Source organism: Pezoporus occidentalis, unplaced genomic scaffold (assembly GCF_034315485.1).
Source record: "Pezoporus occidentalis ecotype Australia unplaced genomic scaffold, CSIRO_AGI_Poc_V1 ctg1, whole genome shotgun sequence".
NCBI lineage: Eukaryota > Metazoa > Chordata > Aves > Psittaciformes > Psittacidae > Pezoporus > Pezoporus occidentalis.
Window position 1 is genome coordinate 18,042,833 of NW_026912778.1, and position 22,097 is coordinate 18,064,929.

Genomic DNA, 22,097 nt, shown 5'->3' on the forward strand with positions numbered 1-22,097 from the left:
CACTGTGACAAAATACAGAGTTTGGAGCCAGTGGAGACAACGATGATTCTAGAAGAACTCAGGTGCCTGTACTAATACCTGACAATGTCTGTCAGAGCTGTAGATGTCCCTTTGATATTCATGCGACATTTTATTTTTTAATTAGACTGTGGCATCACTGATCTTCTGTTATTACAGAACTATTTCTTACTGACTTCAAAACTAGCACCTTTCTTTTTCCTTTTATCAGTGACATTTATAATTTTATTGTCATATATCATAATTATCATGTAATTAAAAATTATTTTCCCATTCTACCACTGGCCGTGTTAACATTAGTGTTACCACTTTTGAAAACTTAGATTAAACTCAAGAATGAATGAGTTTCAAAAAAACCACCTCACAACTGATAATGCTTTTGAACTAATATTTAAACTGATTCAAATATATTGCATTTTACTACCTTCTCCAGTTATCTACCAAATGAGAGAACAGCATCTTATCTATTTTTAGACTTTTCCTTCAGGTGTTAGATTTATTCAAGTTTAAATCGTATAACACAGATCAAATAACTTGTTTGAACCCAAAAGCTTTAAAAAACTTGGCGGTAGTTTTGCCAGCTGAACCAACCATCAGAAGCTTCTATAGAGTTAAGAACTTATTCTTTCATATACACCAATAATGCTCTTTCTAGGAAGGGAAATGAGTCTCGAGGTGTCTTTGCCTGTGGTAATGCCTGGTAACAACCCAACTCTGGAAGGCTGACCACATGCAGAACAGGTACATGGTTTTCCTGGTGACAATCAGAGAAGCTTTTAAAACTTGCTGCCAGGCTCAAGGGACTGCTTGGAAAGTCTACAGTTATTGAACAGCTATCCTTTGATGCAAACACACAGTGATGGGCTGCACAAGTTTAACTGTTCACATAGCTTATTTGTGAGCTGCTCAGTGCCATGGTTTGCTAACTATCAGAATTGCTCCTAAAACCACAGTAGCCTGTTTAATATGGATCACTACTGTTTGCTTAAAACTGTGCTTCCCGATACGTATGCTGGTTTGTTTGAAATGAACCATCCCAAGGCTGTCACACAGGGCTCTCTGCATGGCTGGTTTTCATTCCTTCCAGGTAGAAGCCAAAAGCTTTTCACTGCAAAAGGTCAAGGTATCTGTTTGGCAGTGGGATTTCAGCAGCTGCTTTAAAGGCATCATGGACAAACCACAGGGGCCAACATGTAGGGTGTAATGCAGAATGATCGAAGGAAGAATGAAGACTGCTAAGGCTGTTTAAAGGGACAAGAGTAAGATTGTCAGGGAAGTGTTAACTTCATTTTTTTCAAATCTGTATTATAAAACATCTCTCTTGAATCTTTTCTCTTTCTAAAAAGATAGATCAAACCATAGGAAGTGGTAAACTGTCATACGGAAATGGTATTGATTATGTGTAGGCACACAGATAATCTCTACGTGAGGTAACACTCATGGCTATTTTATCTTTAGAATAACAAAGGTGCAGCACTAACTAGATGCTGCACAGATACTTGCTGTGTTGGCTTGCAGATACTGACTTTATTTGCTGTCTCTTCAGGCAGCCCCTGCCAGCCACTCTGCAGTCCCTCTGCCTTCTTGATGAAAGAGGGAGTGGTTTGGGCACCTTATTGCAGATAAAATTCCCTTCCCCAAAGGTGAATAATTGTAGATTTAGTTGTTAAAACCACAGTGATACCAGATAAACACCTGGGATATCACAGGGCAGATTTCAGAGGGAAAACAGGCACAACTTCCTGCAGAACGATTGCAGCATGTGATTGGTGCAGTGTGTGGTCATGCTGGGCCCTCACAAAAGCTAATTATGGGAGTTTTGTAATGTAGGCAAATGTACTTTTCACTAGTCTTGGAAAAGCTTCTATGACTTTGGCTACTAAATGAAAAACAGAGCTACAAGGTTCTAAAGTCACTTGATCAAAAGCAATGGATGATTTCAGCTGATGACAAGCTATCATGGCTGGCAGGCCATGCCTTTAACCTTTACAAGTTTAAAAAAAAACTTCCAAATGCAACAGAAATAGAACTAGCGTGAGCTACCATTCTTTCTAATATGCTGATTTGTTATTTGAATTTACCCCAGTTAAAGCTGGGGGGAAATGGTGAGGAAGGGATAGTGATGTTTTTCAATCAATCAGGAGCATTCACTTTATTAGCTCTCTTTTTAGAAGAGTAATTGAGATGGAATATCTTCCTGTGATTTTGTACAGAGAGAACTTCAGTACAATCACGAGTTCCTTGACAGTCATTGTAATAACTCTGCCAGACACTAACAAGGTGTAAACTCTCCCCAGGCAGTCCGTTTCCTGCTGGCATATCATTTTTGTTGTGTGATGCCCTCCGTTATGTGCTTTGCACATTGCTGTAGTTGTGTGTGAGAGGTGTTGGTCTCACATCTGACGGTGACTTACAGGTGCAGGGCTTGGAGGCCCTCCTGTTCCAAAGGTGTTGACATTGCCTTTTGCTTTCCAAACTAGCACACTTGAGAGGAAGGCAGTGGCTGCAATTTAAAGACTGGGACTGATCTCAGCTCTGCACAGAGTTAGCAGAGGGCAGATCACTCCTATTTGAGGTGAACAGTGACTTCAAGTGAGGAGTGACAGTGATATAAATGAAGACGCATTCAGGGTGGAGCGGCACTAGCTTCTGGCGAGCAGGCAATGATAAACCTGTTTCTGGCAGCACATGCCTTAACATATACAATGGAAGAAAGCTATTTCAGTGATAGAGAAAGTGAGTCTGGTCTGTGCAGTGGCCAGTGCTAATATGCTGATTCGTTGCCTGGACTTATGTGCACTGACCAGGTATTCCCTCAACAGCTTTTTTTCCATGTGATCCGTTTCCATCTACATACATATCCATGTCACTGGTTTGAGGGAATGTTTTTGCTGTTGTGACAGAGGTATCAGTACTTGCAGCTGGGTGGTGATGTCTGAACACAGATTTCACAGAAGTCGGATATTGGGAACCTGAAATACTCCAATAATGTTCATAACAGCTGTCAGGAATGGTCACAACTTCAGCTGCGAAGTCTAGAATGATTTCCGCTAATAACATTTAACTGATTTAACAACGTGAGTTTATGTGATTCAGTTATCCCCGTTCCCTGAAAACAGCCTCTCCGAGCGGGGGCCGAGCTCCGGCGCCGCTCCCAAGGACCACACCGGCGGCTCCGAGGGAGCTCGGGGAGAGGCGCTAGACCTCCCCAGCCCCGCCTGTCACTGTCCTCACCCTCGACGGCCACCGGGGGGCCCCCGCGCTCCGCCGCCGGACCTGGCCCGGGTGCTGCCCGCCCCCCTTTTGGGGCCTCGGCGCGGGGCTCTCCCGGCCCTACACGTGCCACCTCGACGGGTGGGGGGTCCGCCTCCCGCAGAGCCTGGGCAGGACAGCGACTAGCACCTGTTAGCGGAGAGCCGGGGTTCGAGGTGGTGGGAGCGGAGCCCCTCGGTGTAAGCGGCAGTTTAATAGCTGGGCTTCATGCAGAGGGTGCATTGGGATTATTAAATGCTCAATACTTCTGGAGCAAACGTGGCCTGGTTGCTGGGCTGGCATCCCTAGCAGGCTAGCTCACTTTAATAAAAAAAAATTTCCCAGGATTTCTGCATGTGATTTTGTTGGCCTAAATAATAAGTAATTTATTATTATTATTATTATTTATTAATTATAATAATAATATATAATAATAATGGTCCCATGAAAATTATTTGATCTGTTTAAGCCATTGTTTGCTTGGTATATTATTTTCCATCTTCAGAACCCTGGGCTGTGGCCAGCGATATGAGGTTCAATGAGGCAAAGTGCTGGGTCCTGCATTTGGGCCCCAACAACCCCATACAGCGCTCCAGGCTTGAGAAGAGCGGCTGGAAAGCTGCTCAGCAGAGAAGGACCTGGGGGTGCTGATTGACGGCTGCTGAACATGAGCCAACTTGTGCCCAGGCAGCCAAGAAGGCCAATGGCATGCTGGCCTGTATCAGCAATAGCGTGGCCAGCAGGGCCAGGGCAGTGATCATCCCCCTGTACTGGGCACCGGTGAGGCCATGTCTTGAATCCTGTGTTCAGTTCTGGGCCTCTCCCTATAAGAGGGACATTGAGGGGCTAGAGCGGGTCCAGAAAAGGGCAAGGGAGCTGTTGAAGGGTGTGGAGCACAAGCCCGGTAAGGAACAGCTGAGGAAACTGGGGTTGTTTACTCTGGAGAAAAGAAAGCTCAGGGGGGACCTTACCGCTCTCTACAACTACCTGACAGGAGGTTGTAGTGAGGTGGAGTTGGTCTCTTCTCCCAAGTAACAAGCAATAGCACAGCAGAAAATGGCCTCAAGCTGCACCGGGGGGGGTAGATTGGACATTAGGGAAAATTTCTTCACCAGAGGGTGATCAGGTATTGGAAGAGGCTGCCCAGGGAAGTGGTGGAATCACCATCCCTGAAAGTGTTAAGAAACTGTGTAGATAAGGCCCTCAGTGATACGGTCTTGTGGTGGTCTTGGCAGTCCTGGAGTAAAAAAGCACTTGATCTTAAAGGTCTTTTCCAACCTAGTTGATTCTATGATTCTAAAAGAAGTTTAATTGCACAGCATGAGATATTAAACTTCTGAGAAAATAATGTCTAGAAATGATAATACAGCCCTTGATGTGCCAACACTTCTTTTTTTCTTTTCCTTCTAGACCAGCAGCTGGGAGTTTAAGTGAGAACACATGCAGAAATACCACAGATTTATAAAGTAACTAGATTCAAGCATGGCAAGGAATAGGTTATGTACAAATCTTGCTGTTCCCAGAAAAAAGATATTTTAGAAATGTTGCTGACATTGTGCTATAGCTGAGGTTAACAGTGCATTAGATGTTAATGTCACCAGGCTGTTTTCTTTTTCACTTCAGCACTCACCATCTCAAACACCTCTGGGATAAATAAAGATCTGTATTACATTCACTTAACAAGAAAATTCATGGTTCTACCACTGTTACCAAATTCCACAGAGAGGTCCAAATGAAGCCCCATTTTCCTTCTGATTCTCCAGGGTAGGCAGCTCTAAAACACCCAGTAACAGGGTCTCTGCCTTAGGGATCTGGGTGTAAATAGGGCATTTGAAAAGAATATTTCCACTGTGTGTGCCCCAAATCATTTGGCCTTGTGGAAGGACATGAGGCTAGAAGCCAACCTTTTCCACATGAGGCTAGAACCCAGCCTTTTCCATTACTACTGGATCATCGCTTTCCTAACAACTTACTCTTCATTGCTATGTATATTCTTGCAATATCATTTTTCTTGTTTCACACAGTTATCATTCCTACGGCTGTATTCAAACAGGAACCTAAAGCATTTCCCCTGCACACCACCTAGGGGGTCCACACAGTGGTAAATCTATAGCACTATCTCAACTTAAACCCAACATGTGAGTGGGGCACAGCAGATCTGGAGATGTTTTGGAAAGCGATGTCACTAGTTAACATTAAGGTGACAGAATTGCTTGAAAAGACTCCCTGCCTCCCGTGTTTGAGTGGGTGTTTGTTTTTCTAAATTACTTTTGTTTTCAGCTGAGAAATACTTTCTATAGGCAGATGGCAAATTGTAACTGGGGATGAGTCAGAATTAGCCTAAACAATACTGACCGAAATGACGACTTGGTTAGACTGCTGGAGTACTACAAGTTGTCAGTTACTTAAGAAGGTTTCTTAAATAAAACCAAAATTAACATATGGGGCAATCTGTTTCATCCCATTTGGAGACATCATTTCCTATCCATTAGAAGCAGAAAATAAATGTTATTACAGCATAAAGTCACTCTTGCAACATACTAATCTTGTTTAGAGAGTGAACAAGCTTTGCCTTACTGTGCAAATACCTTTAATATTGGTGCATTGTTACCTGTTATCATTGTTATCATTTTTTGCCCCTTTAACTTTTTAAATCTCATTTGCCAGTGAGACTTGATAGAAGGTTGAAAGTCTTTTGGGAAAGGAGTTGTTTTGTTTTGCTTAATATCTCTTTAACGACTAACACAGCAGGACTTCTCAGTATCACTGTAGTCTCAATGGATGGAAATGTTGAAAGGTTTGTGGATAAGTAGTCAGACTTGTACTGAAAATGCCTTGCTGGTTTATTTCTCTTTCCACTGGATTATGCCAGCAATGTCAAAGGGCCTAATGAGCCTAAAATAGATATAACACAGTGCACAATCAGAAATACACATTAATATATTTTATCTTGTATAGCTTTCATGTGCAAGAGTAGCTCTTATAAAGCATACTGATATTTTAATTTTTTTCTTCTTCAGTAGTCAGAGTTTCATTCTTGTTAGCTAGGGAAAAAAACCCAAACCAAAGAATTATTAAGAAAGGAAAGGAAAGCAAATGCAAAATTATTTGTTTGCATTTTCATATGCTCTACAACTAACAGCTATTTCTTGACTTTTATATGCAGTTTTCTTTCTTTCCCCAAAATAGCCATATTGAGTAGGCTACATAGAACAGCCACAGAGATAAAGGATTAAGGATAGATTTTCTTCCATTGAAGGAAGGACTGATTGAGTCAGGATTCTTCAGTCTGGAGGTAAGGTGGCTGAGGGGATGTTATGATAAAAGTCTCTAAGATCCTAAGTTACCATGGTGAGCTTGAACAGGACATGATTCATTCACAATCCCTCATGCTTCCAGACCATGGAGGTAACAAATTGTACGTCTAGTGGCTGGTTTGAAAGAAATAAAAGGGAATACAATGTACAGATAAACTGCAGAGCTCATTGCACAAGGTGATGTGTCAGAATGTTTTGCTTGCTCAGAAGCATAAATCTGTGTATGTAGAATCTTATATTCACAGAATAAAAATTTATCCAGGTTATTAAACATAGTGATACAATTTCTGACTTGAGGTAGCAAAGTGCAGAACGCTTATTGGAGGAGTATACTGGAGAAATAGCAGCATGTAAATCTTATGCTTTGTTCTGGTTTCATAGATATGTGCTTCTGGTCACTGTGAGAGACAAGATGATGGGTGAGATAGATGTTTGTTCTGAGACAGTACAGCAGTAAAGGGTATGACACACTCCACTGCAGCCTGATATGCCATCTCATGTCTTTCACCTTTACAACTCATATTTTTATTTCATCATTGGAGTGATGATTTTTAGCCTGATGTTGAGAGCCTCTGACTCTACTCAGCTTTATGTAATTCATGTAAATTAAATTGGGATTAGAAAACCTTGTTCATACCCACGTATTTTGTGCAGTACTAAGCAACCTGGCCATAGCAACTCAGTGGTGAGCAGTGCCAGTGATTTAACTTTGGACGTGAGACATTTTCATGACCTGTTCTGTCAAAATTCTCTCTGCTTTTAAAAAGTTTTAACAAATCAAGTGTTGAGGATGTGCTCCTGACTGGTGTCTTCTTGTGTAAACTAGATTCTTGCGTAATTGGAACATGTATACAAGATGCAAAGCTGCTATTAACAGACCAGCCCTGATGAGTACAGCCATTATACATCAATTTCTACAGACCTGCAGCTAGTTTCTCATTATCTAATTTGAGTGGCTCTGAAGTATGAAGTTTTAAAATGGTACTTTAGTTACTTCAGTTGCAACTGCTGAGAATCTGTTTGTTGAACTGCTTCTATATTTCTGGCTTCCTTGCTTGAATCCCCTTCTCTTCTGGGGTTAAAACCAGGAAAGTTCTGAAGTCACACCATCATGATTTTGTCTAAAGACTAGTCAACATCGCTCAGGGCAGAGGCTATGCATGAGAAGATTAACCCCAATAGCTCCTTGCCTTACATCCAGGTTCTCTGGTTGCTGGTACTAGACTGTCCTTGAGAATTCAGAGCTGGGAACAGGGGGTTGTTTCTTTTCAGTAGCAAGTGTGAGGAACCTCAATCTGCTCTTGCTTTCATTCTGAAATGCCCTTTTTCTGAATCTGTTTTGAGCTTTCTCCTTCCTTTCTCCTCCTTCTGAATGGACACTTACACTGAATACCTGCTGTACCTCAGTCTGCACAAAGTTCAACCAAAGCTCCTGACCCCTTCTGGTGAGGTTTGGTTGCTTTCCCCCTCCACTCTTCTAACCTTCATTCCCCTCTGTTTTGATGAGGAGAGGAAAGCATCAATTTTCAGGGGCAGCAAAATGCAGACCACAAACTGTTTCTATTCCAGTCCTGGCAGCACAGTCTGGGAGTGGCTGGCTCAGAATAAGAGACCTCTGTGTGTCAAGACCTGATCTCTACTGGAAGCCCAGTGTTGCAGTCCCTTACTTCCTTTGCTAACTTAAAGGACTTCCGCACCTTCACATGATCCAGACCAAGGTAACTTGCTTGCAGTGCTGTTGGGACCACATCTTATGTAGAGTTTATAAGTCTGATGAAAATCACTCTTTTCACTCCTCAGTTTCCCCTTCCTTCTTTTTCATCTGGAGGTGCTGTACAATAGATGGCTATCCCAGTCTGAGACATAGTCCTCAATGTTTTTTCTGACTTGAGTTGCTTTACAAAGTTAAAAAGATAACAACACTATTTATAAGCACATTATGTAAACATCAGCCACAGAGGTCCAGCTGCTTAGCATTCAGTTAATTTAGTTCAGTCAATATTGCATGGTACATAGTTTTGTCTGCTCGTATTGTAAACACATTTTGCCCTTGAGCACTTATTTCACTTCACTAATTAAGATCTACTCGTTAAGTGCTCTCATTTTGTTGCCAGGCAGACTCCCCCAGTTTTAGATGCAGCTGTTGTACTTGGTGAAAAAGGCGTTTGAAATCCAGGTCCATCTGGTTTGTACTGCAGCCTGTCAGGCCAAAACCTGCTCTCATTTAAGGCAACAGTGTCTCTGCTTTCAACAGGACTCAGCAGATGAATCAGGACATCATGTGTTTCTTACGCTGGTATGGCTTATGCAAGTACACCTCATACTTCTATGCAATATTATATTCCCTTGTCTGAGATGTTGCCTTTTAGAAATTTAATTACTTAATTCAGGAGTGTAAATTTTTCAGAGGTAAATATGGAGACAACTACAGGGCCACTGTACTTGGGCTTTTTAGAAAAACAATGAGAGTGAGGTTTCATAGTGGTGTCACTCACTGTTCTGACTATGTAAGCAGCTGAATTTTCAATTCATGAACAACTGTAGAAAGATTGAAAGTTATATTGAGCTACACAAGCATTTTAATTTAGGCCAAATTAAGAACAATTGAATAAAAAGTGTTTTTCTAAACAAAATTAATTTTGAGCAAAAATACCAATGATTTTGACTTTTGAAATATTGACTCCTTTTAGAAAATATATTTTACAATGCACATGTATTGTGCGTGCATTATGCTTTTTCTGCATGAATATTTTGCCAAAATCATTACGTATTACTGAATCAATTTATTTCACTAGGGAAAAAACCTTGCCTGAAAAATACCGTTTTGTAATTTATTACATTTTTATAAGGACATGAAAGGCTCCTTAATAATTCTACTTCATATTAATGCTGTCCCAGGTCAGACAAGTCTTTCCACATTGAGACTTGAAGCATTGTTTTGGTTATTTGTATTACTGCAGTGTCTAGGAGCTATAGGTATAGATCAAGACCTAAAGCAGATAGGCAGTGAACAGAGAATTTCTCAAGATTTATGATATCTGTAAACTCAGATGCTTTTGGTGCAAGGCTTCATTCTCAGAAATTGAAGTGAATTCGTGACTACCAAAATTTTCCAATTTGTTCTGGGCTTTGTTCATTTTATACAGTAATCTACACATTGTCAGGAGACAAGAAAATACATAAACTGCACTTATAGCTGTAATGTCCTAGGACAGCTGCATTTTCTCAAAAGATAATATGCCAGCTCTTTCAGAAATGTGATGTGATCAGGTGCACAGATTATTTTTCCTGCTGTTCTGTCTGCAGAAATGCATACTCATTTAAGAGCACAGCTGTTTCCAGAGACATCAGCCTCTTCTCTAAAAGAGCCCTGGTTTTTGAAGAGCAACCCCAGCATCTCCTTTCACTGTTCCCCTCACCTAGGGACTGTCAGAGGCTGAAGGCTGAGACCTGGTGAGGCTGTGCTGGGAAGCGACTCAGCCCCAGCTTTCCTGCCTCTTGCTGTCACCAGGGGACAGCCTGAACTCTATTGATACCTCAGAGGCTACTGAGGTGGCACTAAAATGAGAAGTTGGCAAGAATAACTCTGCATTCCTCTGTACGCAAGAGAAGAGTTCTTAAGATATACCAGATAGGTGACTTGGCTAACTTCCTCTGTTCAAGTGTCAAGTATTTGCTATTAAAATTAATGCATCCATATAGAGACAAGCTATCCATCTTTTTGAAACTAAAAAGGGAAAATGATATAGACTATACTGTCAGCATCTGAGTAATTTCTAAATTTGTATGCAGCATAAAAATACATTGTGAAAGTCAGATAACTGGTTTGTAGTCTTCTGTGGAAAGAAATCTTTCCAAAGTGTGGAAACAGAGCAGTAGCTGTGGCTTAACACTAGTGTACTGTGAAGAATGAATTATTTTAGCTTAGTGACTGACTTAAAATATGAGCCGTAAGGAATGACTTAAACTGAGCCAAAAATACATTTTAAATTTTGTTGTGGAAAAAAGAAAGAAACATACTTGGCTAATTTCTCAGTTTCAGTATCAACAAGCTATTTGTGAGTCTGCCTCTCAGAGTATCTGAAATCTTGCTCAGCTTTATAGCTCTGTGGTAGTCTTTCTGTCCCTGTGATGTTTAAATCTGCTGCTGTGGATGCTCATGGTGTAACTTCAAAGCCACTCCTGTTTTGCTGCCAGCATGCTCTGTGCAGCTCAGAAGGATGGCATTTCAGCTATGTCAGAAGTTAACGTGCATCTACAGATTGCTGTGTACCTGCTGAGTCTCCAGGGGTGATGCTTCTGAGAGTGGATCTGCAGTGCTACATGCTCAGTGCGTGTATTCTGCTTAGGCTATATGGAGTGACCTAGAATGTATTATCTGAGTGGCTTTAGAAGTGATTAAAGTGTGTTTCAAACTTCAAAATATGTGGTCCAGAGAGAAGTCACTTTGCTGTCCCAGTGGGCAGTATATGGGATCACAGCAGCAGCCTATGTATGCTGATCTCCATTCCTGCACGTGCTGGGATATTTCCAGTGTCTTGCTTGTTCTGTGAGTGTGCTGTGATAAAGAGTTACTTCCTGTTTTTCTGGTGTTAACTGTTTTTTGCTAGGATTTGTGGGAGCTAGCTGCTTGAATATGGCATTTGATCCATGGTGGAGCCCTTGTGAAATAAGGCATTTCGTGCATGTCATAGAGCAGGCAGCAATGGGAGTACAGAAGACATGGATGGAGATCCACCTACACACTGGTGAATTGTGGATACTGTGCATTGGATGAAATGCTAAGAACCTTGTATCATACAACTGGTAAAAATGGTAGATTAAGTCAAAATGGGCTGCCAGGAATTTTACTGCCTTTTGCAGTCAGATGGTTAATGATCTCAGAAAGATCTCACTAAGTGATCTGAGTTTTGGAACAGATACCTTGCTGTCTTTCTTCATGGTCCACCAAGTTTGAAAGAATTTTAAGGCTTAGTATGTATTTTAGAGCAGTTAAAGGAATTGTCTGAAAGCAGAAGAGAGCTCTTATTCCCAGTGCTACCCTGTAATAACCAGAGACAAGACAAAGTGCAGAAAATGAGGTTCCCCCCACCCTGCGTTTGCAGGGCTTGTGGGAAGTGGCACATGCTGGGACATGACTTTATGGCTGACATACCTCCTAGGGGAGCAGCAGGAGTCTGACAGGGGGTGAGTCAGAGAAGCTCTTCATTTGCAGATGTGGCAGAGCCTAAGCAACCGTGACGGGTGAGAGCTGCCTTCATTAGGTGCATCAGAAAGATGGTACCTCTTAAAAAAAGGCATAGAGTTGAGTGTCCTTCCAGCCTTTTTGGTTTTATCTGGAAGGGGCCTTACAACTGGTTTTTAGAATACTCGGAGTGCTGAGCTCCTTTGGGAGGGGAGAAATTATGCTTTCTGGAAGCAATTTGATATGCCTGGTGAGAAGAAGCAGGATGAGAAAAGATGCCCTCTTAGTGGGTTTGGATACTTAGGGAAAAGACATGAGTGAATCTAGCTTAAAGCTCCTGCTGCCTCAGATACCAGCACAGTCGTAATCATTAGTGAATTTTTATTGCCAGGCATGAATAAATTACTAGATATCTGGTGCCTGCAGACAGGAAAAGAAAAAGATATCTGGGAAAGCTTGGATTTAAGACAGGTTTTTCATCCCTAAAAAAAATAGCCCTTTTTGTTTGAAGTGTAGGTTCTTACATCCTCAGTAGTTCAAATGCAATCATACCATGGATCAATGCAATCTTGTCTCAAGCAGGGAGCTGTGATAAATCTGTTCAAATCTAATTCTGTCAGACCACTCTGTGCCAACAGAGGTGATAATGAATGTTTAGGTATGAACACAGTTGTTGTTATTTCTGGCAACAAACTATGTGGAGGTTCAAGTGGAGTATTTTATTGACCCACTGTAATATCACTTTAAGTTGGTTGCACTTTCATCAAAGCATTACATACATTTATTGTTAGGTCTATTTCTATTTGAAGCAGGGACAGACATAAAACCAACGGATTCAAGGCAGAATTGCCATTTTCTGTACTGTAGCTGACTAAATCTTCCTCTTTTCCCCATCTCACCCTGTTTAGGTTTCCTTTGGCTTGTTCAGCTCACCCACACAAGTGAAGTGGTTTGTAAGAGTGCTGTTGACAAGGCTAAGGCATGGTTCAGTGTTGCAGTGTTGATCTCTGAATCATGCTGCAGTATTACGGTTGTCATAGAGATGCAGATTTTTGAGACCAAAGGGACAGTTCTGATAATCTGCTCAGACCTGTTTTAAAACACATAGTAGCTTGACAATAAGTAAATAACTTTGCCAAAGTGGAGCTCAGCCTGGCCCTCCCTGTGACTCCTGCGACAGTGAAACATATTTCACTGAAGTTTGGAGGATGCTGGAAGAGAAACCCCAAATGGGGACTTAATTTATTGTCAGAGTTGTGCTGTCAAAACATATTTTTTTTTTTCCTCTGAGTAAAAGCCAGGTGTAATCTTAGTCCACAAGATCATGCCATGATTGTGATATTGGTGATTTAAAAGAGACAAAGAGTATTAGAGTAATAACAGTATCCCGCCTTATCTTCTAGGTAATGCGGTGAGACCAGCGCTTGTATTTGTAATGAAGGATGCTAGAGTGGGGCAGCTGTGTGCAGTCAGAAGTCTCTGACAGACAAGCACCGAGTGAATTAGCTCTAGCAGTTTGATGCTACTGTCCCTGGCTGTTCGTCTCCTCTTCCTGTCTGCTCCTTTATCAGATTAGATGTGTGTCTGCATCTCACCCATGCTGGTCCAGCGCCTACCACAGCTGCTGCCAGGGACAGCGAGCTTGTGCCAAGGCACTGGGTTGTGAATTGCCATAGCAGTTGTATCCCTTGCCAGAGGCTACCTGGTACAGCAGAACTAACAGCTGGGGGATTTAACACCTTTAATTGCCAAGATGACGTCCATCAGAGCTCATGTGAGAGTTCCAAGCAATCTGGGTAACCTCCAGCCGAGTATTAAGTCTTCTCTGTCCCAGTATATGCTAATCTGTGAGAAATGGATTGTTACAGATCCCAGCTCTGCTGATGAGGCAGTTCTGGTTATAAAATCCCTTGATTTTATACACAGAAGTTTCCAGTGGCTATCATGGTATTAGACATTGAAACAGGTGTAAAGCCTCTGATATGGTCTCCCCATTTGCCACTGCAGAATTTGAAGTAAGGCGAACTGCTTTGAGCAAAGCTGTGAAAATGCATGTGAAGGAACATGTGCAGCCAAAATGCTCTCCCTCTCCTAAATGTATACATTTCTCTGGTTGCCAGCAGTGCATACATAGCTGCTGCAGTCAGGTAAGATAGCTTCAGGAAAGCTGGAAATGTAATTTTTTAATGAAAACAATCTGCTGGCTCAGTATAGGCATGTATTATCTCTGCATTGGCAGCTCTGCTGGAGAAGTTTGATAACAGGGCAGTGTTTGATTCTTTGTGCTCTTTTCCCATTCCTGTGTAGCACAGTTGTTTTGCTGCTATTTGCAATACCTTAATTACTCACTGGTAAATATTATTAGGGAACAATTCTTATCCCTTTAGATTTTCAGGGATTTTCTTTGGCTGATTTCCACAGCATCCCTCAAAGGTGTGATGACTCTCTGCTTTTCTGTTCACAAGCAGTGCTATGTTCATCTGTTCTTTGAGTAGCTTAAGAGCAATTCACCTGTGGGACTCCCTGGTTCCTTTGAAGCATGCTCCTTCTGCAGTAAGAATAAGTTTCCCTTAAAAACACTGGGGAACTCAAAGAGAGGGCCAGGTTATGTTTGCTACAGTATTGGTGAGCTCTGACATTGCCACAGGGCTGTGCAGTTGTGGATGCATGGGGGAGAACTGAGCTTTTGGAGGGGAAAATGTCTCTCCAGCTTGCTTGATTTAGAGATGAGGAAGCACCCGGGAACCGGGAGAGGACTCGCTCAGATGCCACCTTCCTGCCACCCCTTAGGGATGGAGATCCTGCAGCTGTCACCTTGAGGGGGAGCTGGGGAGGGAGAGTGGGCTGTATTTGCAGCAGCTTTCTAAGCTCACATCCATGCACAGTCCAGCCACAGGCTGACCCTGGGTAAATAAGCGAGACTGCATTGAGGAAGTAGACAGGGCTTCAAAGACAAGAAGACAGGATGGCACATCATATAGTACTTGTGAATCCGTGTGTAAAATCTGTTAACCAATGTGCTTTCCAAAGGATGCTATTCAGGGAACCAGCAGCCCTAGTGTCCTTGTGCATGGGATTAGAAAAACATAAAGCTCATAAAGTTAATTTTTTGGGGGGGAGTTTAACAATGGTGTAAAAATCATATGATTCATCTTTGTCATGGTCTAGTGTCTCAGTATTGCTTTAGCTGTTTGGCTTTTGCTTGCTATTTCTATTGCACAATCACACTGCTTGTGATTGCACCTGCAGGTATGCACCTCCATGCTAGCCATGTATTTACATGTGCAGGAGAGTGGAGATAATTTTAATAACTACTCCTGTTTAAATGCAGGATAGATATTTTACATGCCCATACAGACCTTTGACTTGTTTTATTATTCACCCTTTGTCTTTTGCTCACAATCCAGATTGTTGTGTGCATTTTCTACAGGCATTGAACACTCCTCATGAACGTGTGTCTTGATTTCTGAGTTAATTTACTGTGTTTCTGCAGATCAGATCTAATTTAAAGGGTGGGCTGAGGAAAGAGCCATGCACTTGGAACAAACATTCGAAACAACTAATAAAAAAGCAGATATAGAAGATTCTCAGTGTGAGTTCTGGTGGCTTAATTGACAAAAATGGAGCCATGCCAATTTTCACTAGCTGAAGATCTGACCTGTTATGTCTATGCTAGATTACGTGCTGTTGAGAGCTAGGTAGCAGCTTAGTATATTAGTCCTTTTGGAAAATCATTCAGTTGTTAGTAGAACTGATCTAAATACTCATGAGTAGTACTGCACTATGCCAATTTTGACCTCTTGGCAAACTGTGAATAAATATTTTATTGATTTCTTTGGATAGACTTAATAAGTATTAATATATCAACATATATATCTTTTGAGACATGAATTATTCATAGCAAGTGTTCAAAAGATCTGAAAAGCAATTTTCTTCTGGGGATGTGCGACTGGCTACATGGGTGACATTGTGTTCTCTCATCCCTGATTGTGTTAGCGTTTTAATTGCTTATTCTGTCAGATGCTAATTTTGAATCTTGATGAGGCCTAAGTGATATTACTAAGTCCATTCCCATTGAGCATTCATCCCTACAAAGCTTCATTTATGGATAAAGAGGTATGAGCCAGAGAAGTGTCAGTCTGGTTTCATTATTTGGGCTGCTAGCTGATAAATGCTCATGTACTTTGATCAGCTTTAGTCATGACTGGACTGGAGACTTCAAATCAACTATCTCCCAGCAAATAAATTCAGGTATGAATTCAATATGAAGGCAACTTCAGTATGAAGTCTTCCATTTTGATTACTGCAGTATTGCATGTACATTAATTTCTTCTGCTGATTGGATAGAAAAGTTAGTTAAGAGGTGTGTTATGCACCTTTATTTTGAAAAGATATGACTCATTCTCCAAATGCATCTATTGCACATTTTAATAAGATTAAGCCATAAGATAAGCCAAGCAGCAGCAGGCAACATCAAGAAAACTGTTTTGTGCCAAAACCATCAGGGAACTGCAAAGCCCTAGGGTGAGTATGACAGCCACACAGCTTAAGGAGCATCTCTGTAGATCCTGTGAGGTGGTGGACTATGAGACTCTGAGAGTTTTGCACTAGTAGAAAGTAACTGGGGAGATCAGTAGTGTGATGGGCAGCACTGGAAAGGGAAGTTACAATTGCCTAATGCTTCTGCTTCTCAGGAATGAGAAGAAAATGTAGTCATACACAGGGGTGTGGGTTCAGGGCGCTTCAATCACTCAGAGCAATGTGGATATGGACAGGCTAACTGAAAGCAGGTGCACAGGGACAGTTAATGCATGTTGCCCTAACACAAGTATTCATTACATGTATATCAACTTGGCCCAGCTTGCCATGCTACCGCATCTGTTGAGGGGGTTTAACATGGTGCATAACCAGTATGTCCTTCCAGAGGTGTCCATGTGCGTATGGAACGTTGAACAGAGAATAAGCTATTGTGGTGACTCAGGACTGCAGCTATTGAAGTGCTTCACAGGGAACCTTGATGACACTGTCTCTCTGCTTCTCTTTCCTATAAGTCTGCCTGCAATGCCAAAACACTAGGATTTTAAAACCAAACTCCATTATTTTTGAATCTCTAAAGAAATAAATGGGCAGGTTCTATTCAGACAATGTTCTCTAATAAATTTTTATTAAGCCTACTGTGACTGTTTGAATGTTTACTTGATTGAAATCTTTTGCTGGTGAAATAGAAGGTTTGTTGTTCTCAACCTGGCAATCAATCTCTAAAATCACTATAAAAATGACATCCCAGGAAAAGGAGCAAAAGCAAATAATTTTTTGGGGAAAACATTTCAAGTTTCTTACCAAACAGTTTAAAATCCAAGTGAAAAGCTAAAGCTCCACTGATTTATATTAAGGCTGATATTGGTTGTGCACTTACAAAAGCCCAAAATACTTCATTATGGAAAGTAATTTTGAAGGTATGCTTTAAATAAGGCATCTTTCTGCTGCCATCAAGTATAAATTATAAACAAGAATAAACATTGGGCTGAGAGCCCATCTTGTGTCTCATCAGTGCTCTAGACTGACTATAAGCTTTTTTTTTCAGTGCCTGCTATTCGTCACCTCACAGATACTTTGAGATATATTACATTTATGTATAAACAAGTGATGAAAACCTCTGCACTCCAAAATAAACTGATTTTTTTCCCAGCTACATTTTCTAAGATTCAAAGTGACTTCAGCTTTGGCTTAGACTTGTTTATTTTATATTTGTGTTGCAATGCTATTAAATGTCTTATACATGAATATTCCACTGTTTCGACACTGTGAAAATGTTTTTGTCAAATCTAAGCAACTGAAGACTAATGGAATGCTTTTGAAAATTGATGCCATGGGGTTATGAGGAATTTAACCTCTTTTCAGTCCACAGCAAAATCTAATGAGTTTCTGCAGAATGAAAACTGTACTTACTGGGCTTGTGAGAACTTTCAGTTCCTTGAATGGGATATGCTACAAACAATGAAAACATCACTTTTATTGATGACATAGGTATTAGGAAATTATTTTGGTTAATCCTGGATCAGCTTGGTTCTCTGTTTGTTTAACACTCCAAACTATCCATCAAAGCAGAGGTTCAAATACTAAGATTTTTCTCTCTTGTCAGGAAATTGAACCAAGCTTCTGTATTTGGGGAAATCTGTTAATCCTTCCTAAAACCTCATACTTTAGAGAGAAATATTATTACAAGAAAATATTGCTTACCTCTGACAGTGCAACAGTTGTAATGTGAAAAATGGAAATCCTTAGAAAAATGATGCATCATTTTGCCTTGGACTTTATGTAGTCTTAGCCAGATTGTTCAGACAGTGCTCTGTGGTCAGTGGCAGCAGCTGGTTTGACCAATGACACAGTCAAAATTCTTTTAAAAAACTTAGATAGGCATTTCTCTAAATGCTAGCATTATAAAAGATATAAAGACAATGACACTTTGATCCTGCGCTCATGGAAGATGCTGACGAAGCTGTCACTGACCTTGGTGCTGAAGGAGCAAGTTGTTTCCTTTTATAACCTCCAAGCGTTTGGTAAAAGCATTTGATCAATCCTGCCGCCACTATGTGGAGTAATTGTTAATCTTGATGTTAGATTTAAATGCACTGAGGTGAAGCAATTAATTCAAGTTCTGTGGTGATTGTGCACTGAAGATAGACAGTGCTCAGTTGCTGTCCTCTGATCTAATCATCAAGAAATACTCTTCTCCCTTCATTGACAAGAGATTTTGAAAGACATCTTGCAATCTTGGATCAACCAGTATTGTGAATTAAAGATATTTTGACTTATGTATTATGGAAATATATTAGGTATGTTCAGTGTGCAAGCTCACTGGACACGCAGTATTTGAACAACTTGTTCCTGTTTTGCCTAAACTGTGAATGTCTTTCAATCCACAGCTGTCATTTGGCCAACCCTCTCCCTCCAGTAACTTACAACTTTCAATTTCTAGTGTGCAATTTTGTTCATCCAGAGGATATCTGCGTAGATCCATCATGCAAGCAGCTGTTGTTGTGATCCTGAAAGAGGAGGGTGAAAAAAAATCAGATTTGAAACCACGTTTTACTTGTTTGAAAAGGCAAAATCTTGTATAGTGGCTTTTCTGTGTGTTTAAATACAGAATGGTTATGCACATGGATTCCTGACACACAGGCTTTACATATCTTGTAAAACATGGTTAAATAATTTACACAGCACAATATACAGTATAACGCATCCTGGCATATGCTAAATACCATAGAACAGAATTTTGACTGAAAACTTCATGTGCTAAAGTGTTCAGTGTTTCAAAGAACATTTAGTGAAATTTCTACTTGGACATCTTATTTTTGATGCCCTTAATTCAGACATATTCAAACTGTTTTGCAAAATATTTATAACTTGGACTGCTGACAATTTTCTTTGTTAATTTTGTTGTCACCTACTGCTGTTATAATTTTGTTTGATAGGTACGTGCATTTTCATTCATGCTGTGGAAATATTGGTAATATATGATTATTTTTATGGTTTCATAAACAGTTTATCATTAACTGTGATAATTGTACATTATCTCTTAAAAATGGCAGGATGCTATCAAACACTTGTGAAATACAATATTATATGATGGTTGCTTGATGAACATTGAGAGTAGCATTGAGATCTTCCAGATCTTTGCTCCTTCTAGAGGGCATGTGAGCTGATATTCAGTCCCTGAAGATATTCTTCATAGCCTAAGCCTTTTTATAAGTCTGTGCCTCTCCTCCTGTTGCATTGTAAATCACAGAGCATCTAAGCAAATACTTGCTGTTAAGCCCATACTCCTTGGGAGAAATGTTAAGTGACTATGTGAGAACAATGGTCAAATTATAGATTCGTTTAAAGATCCATTTAAGAAAGACACTCACAGTGGTGTTTTCAAACTCAGACCAGTAAGTTATCACCTGCATTTGCCTTTTTTTTGTGATAGAAGTGTTCTTAAATCCTTATAAAACTCCTGTAGCTGTGAATGGGCAAACTTAGCTTGCAATTTTATTGTTCTCTCTCTCTCTCCCCCCATCAATTCCTACCTGAGGAAGGCAAATAACCTATTTTCTTGATCTGGATTTGGTCCTGGTCCTCCAGTTCCATGTCAATTGATGCCACAGGAATGCATCTAGAAATTTTATTTTTGGTGTGCTAAAAGCCAAGCACGCTTGCATCTGTATTGGCGTTATAATGTTTGCTGGCACAGAACTGACATAATTCAAAGAAAAAAAAATGCCACATGCTTCATTACTGTGACATTCTTCAGATTATCTTAAGACTACAAAATCCATCTCTCTAGCTGCATATAAGGAACATCTAGCAAGTCCATAAAACTGCTCTAGAATACTGTAAAGTACCATGGAAATGGTATATTTTTGCTTTTCCTTAGGCTGATTTGCATGTGTCTTAACAGGTTTTGCATTTGTCGTAGAAAAGGTCAGGGGCATTAGCAGAGGTAGGACCTCATTTAATTCAGCCATGTACCAAATATACCTTACTGAGAAGATGTGCAATAATCATTTGTCAGATGGCTACTTAGGAATCCTTAAGATCACACATAGCAGTATACTAACATTAGTCACAGTTAAATGCTTTTAAATGAACGTTTCATAGAGCAGTGTTTTGTTCCCAATTAATAAGTTGATCTTTATGGTAATTTAGTTCATCTATATCAACCAGATTTATTCATGTGTATCCAGAAGTAGAAGCTGATATAGTGTTTCTTAGACCATGGAATTACAGTGGCCAGCTATTTCCTAAAAGCCAGCATATCTGTACTGCTGACTTCTGCAGTTTTGCACATCCCACATAAGCTACATAGAAAATAGTAATTTGTTGCACTTTATAACATCAGTGCAAATTATTTGTGCAGCAGCAAATTATGCAATTGTTGCATACCTGAGATCTAAATATTCTACATTTTTTTTTTCCTGTAATTCTGACAACTGTATTGTCTTCTCTCAATTTGTGCAGATTTTGGTGCACTGGTTAGTTTGGTGTGACTCATCACTACTATAATCTAAGAACAAAAAATGAATGTATGTGTGACTAAGACACTGCATTGCTAACTGGGGGTGAGGTCTGGAAGTATTTGTAGTATGCAGAAGAAAGATAATAAAACCTCTAGTACTGATTTCTGGTTGCAGTAAGTGATATGAATCTAACTAGCTTGTGGATTGGTAATTTCTCATCTTTCATCCTTGTTAAATCACTCCTTGTCTCTATGCTACAAGGAAAGGTAAAACAGAAGCACTTGATCTATGTTCTCTGCTTCCCTCAGCTCTGTTTTGCATTCCCTATAGGGCCTGTAAGGCAGTCCCTGTACTTTGAAGCCAGTCTACATACCTTGAGGAAAGTCAAAGGTGGTGGCAGTAAGCAGCTTTCCATCTCGTGACTCTTTTAACCTCTTAGCAGCAGTGCTGAATGCTACTGTCGCTCTCTGCTGCAATAGCAAGCAGTTGCTTTCAGGGAAGAGGGGAATGACAGGGTTTTAGCTGAAGTTTGCAGAGATGAAAGCTGCACAACATGAGATGGGAAAGACAGCTGGAGACTACTATCTAGCAGGCAGTGGAGGGTGGCTGTCAAGAAGCTTGGAGTTTGTGGTTTCCAGCAGCAGGAGAAAGGATCCTGTTTCACTTGTAGACCCACAACTGTGGCACCAGTACAGTGTCCCAGGCAGCGGGGATGATGAGCAGCATTTGCCTAAGGATTTTTCCAGAGCCAGTTGTGCCTGACCTGTGTCTAGTGTGAATGTGAAAAGGCAGGCAGGAGAGGGAGTCACCAACCTACTAACACAGTGTGGTGCCTCCTAAAGCTGGAAGCACTTAAACTTTATTGGGAATCTTAATCTTTCTGGAAAACAGCTGCTTGTAATTGCAGTAGGAGTGCTCTAGGATCTATCAACATTCATTACCTGTAGTTCATAAATCTGCATTTCAAGCATTTCTTTCTCCCTCATGATAGATCTCAGCTGTGTAAAATTTTTAATGCTCTGGATAACCACAAAACTTGTTTAAGGACATAAATTAAACTCAGATTGCTGTCTCAATTAAAAAAACAAAATCAGGTCTTTTATTATAAATAGAATAAAATCCCAAACCTGTTACTGGCTGCACTGTCTCAGTGCAGACAATAACTGATGGCTTGCACATGCACCAGAAGCTTAAAAATGAAGACATTCAAATGCAGAATACATCAAAGGCTGTAATGGCAGGAAGGGGAATGGAATAGTCTGAAGATAGGGCAAAGCTGCAATAAATCTGTGTTCAGGAGGATTAGTCCTGAAAGTCCCTGGG

General features: G+C 40.6%; 1 protein-coding gene across 5 annotated transcripts in view; it reads right to left on the minus strand.

Annotated features, from left to right (window-relative positions):
• GABRB1 (gamma-aminobutyric acid type A receptor subunit beta1) overlaps nt 1–22,097 on the minus strand; it is a 126,667-nt gene that overhangs the window by 9,784 nt on the left and 94,786 nt on the right. For all 5 annotated transcript variants that reach the window (XR_009962572.1, XR_009962568.1, XR_009962569.1 and 2 more), the window contains exon 5: nt 18,736–18,818. Coding sequence is in view for 2 of the 5 variants with exons in the window: in XM_062607644.1 (XP_062463628.1) it covers nt 18,736–18,818 (83 nt within the window). In the remaining 3 variants the exon portion in view is untranslated. The remainder of the gene's footprint in view (nt 1–18,735; nt 18,819–22,097) is intronic.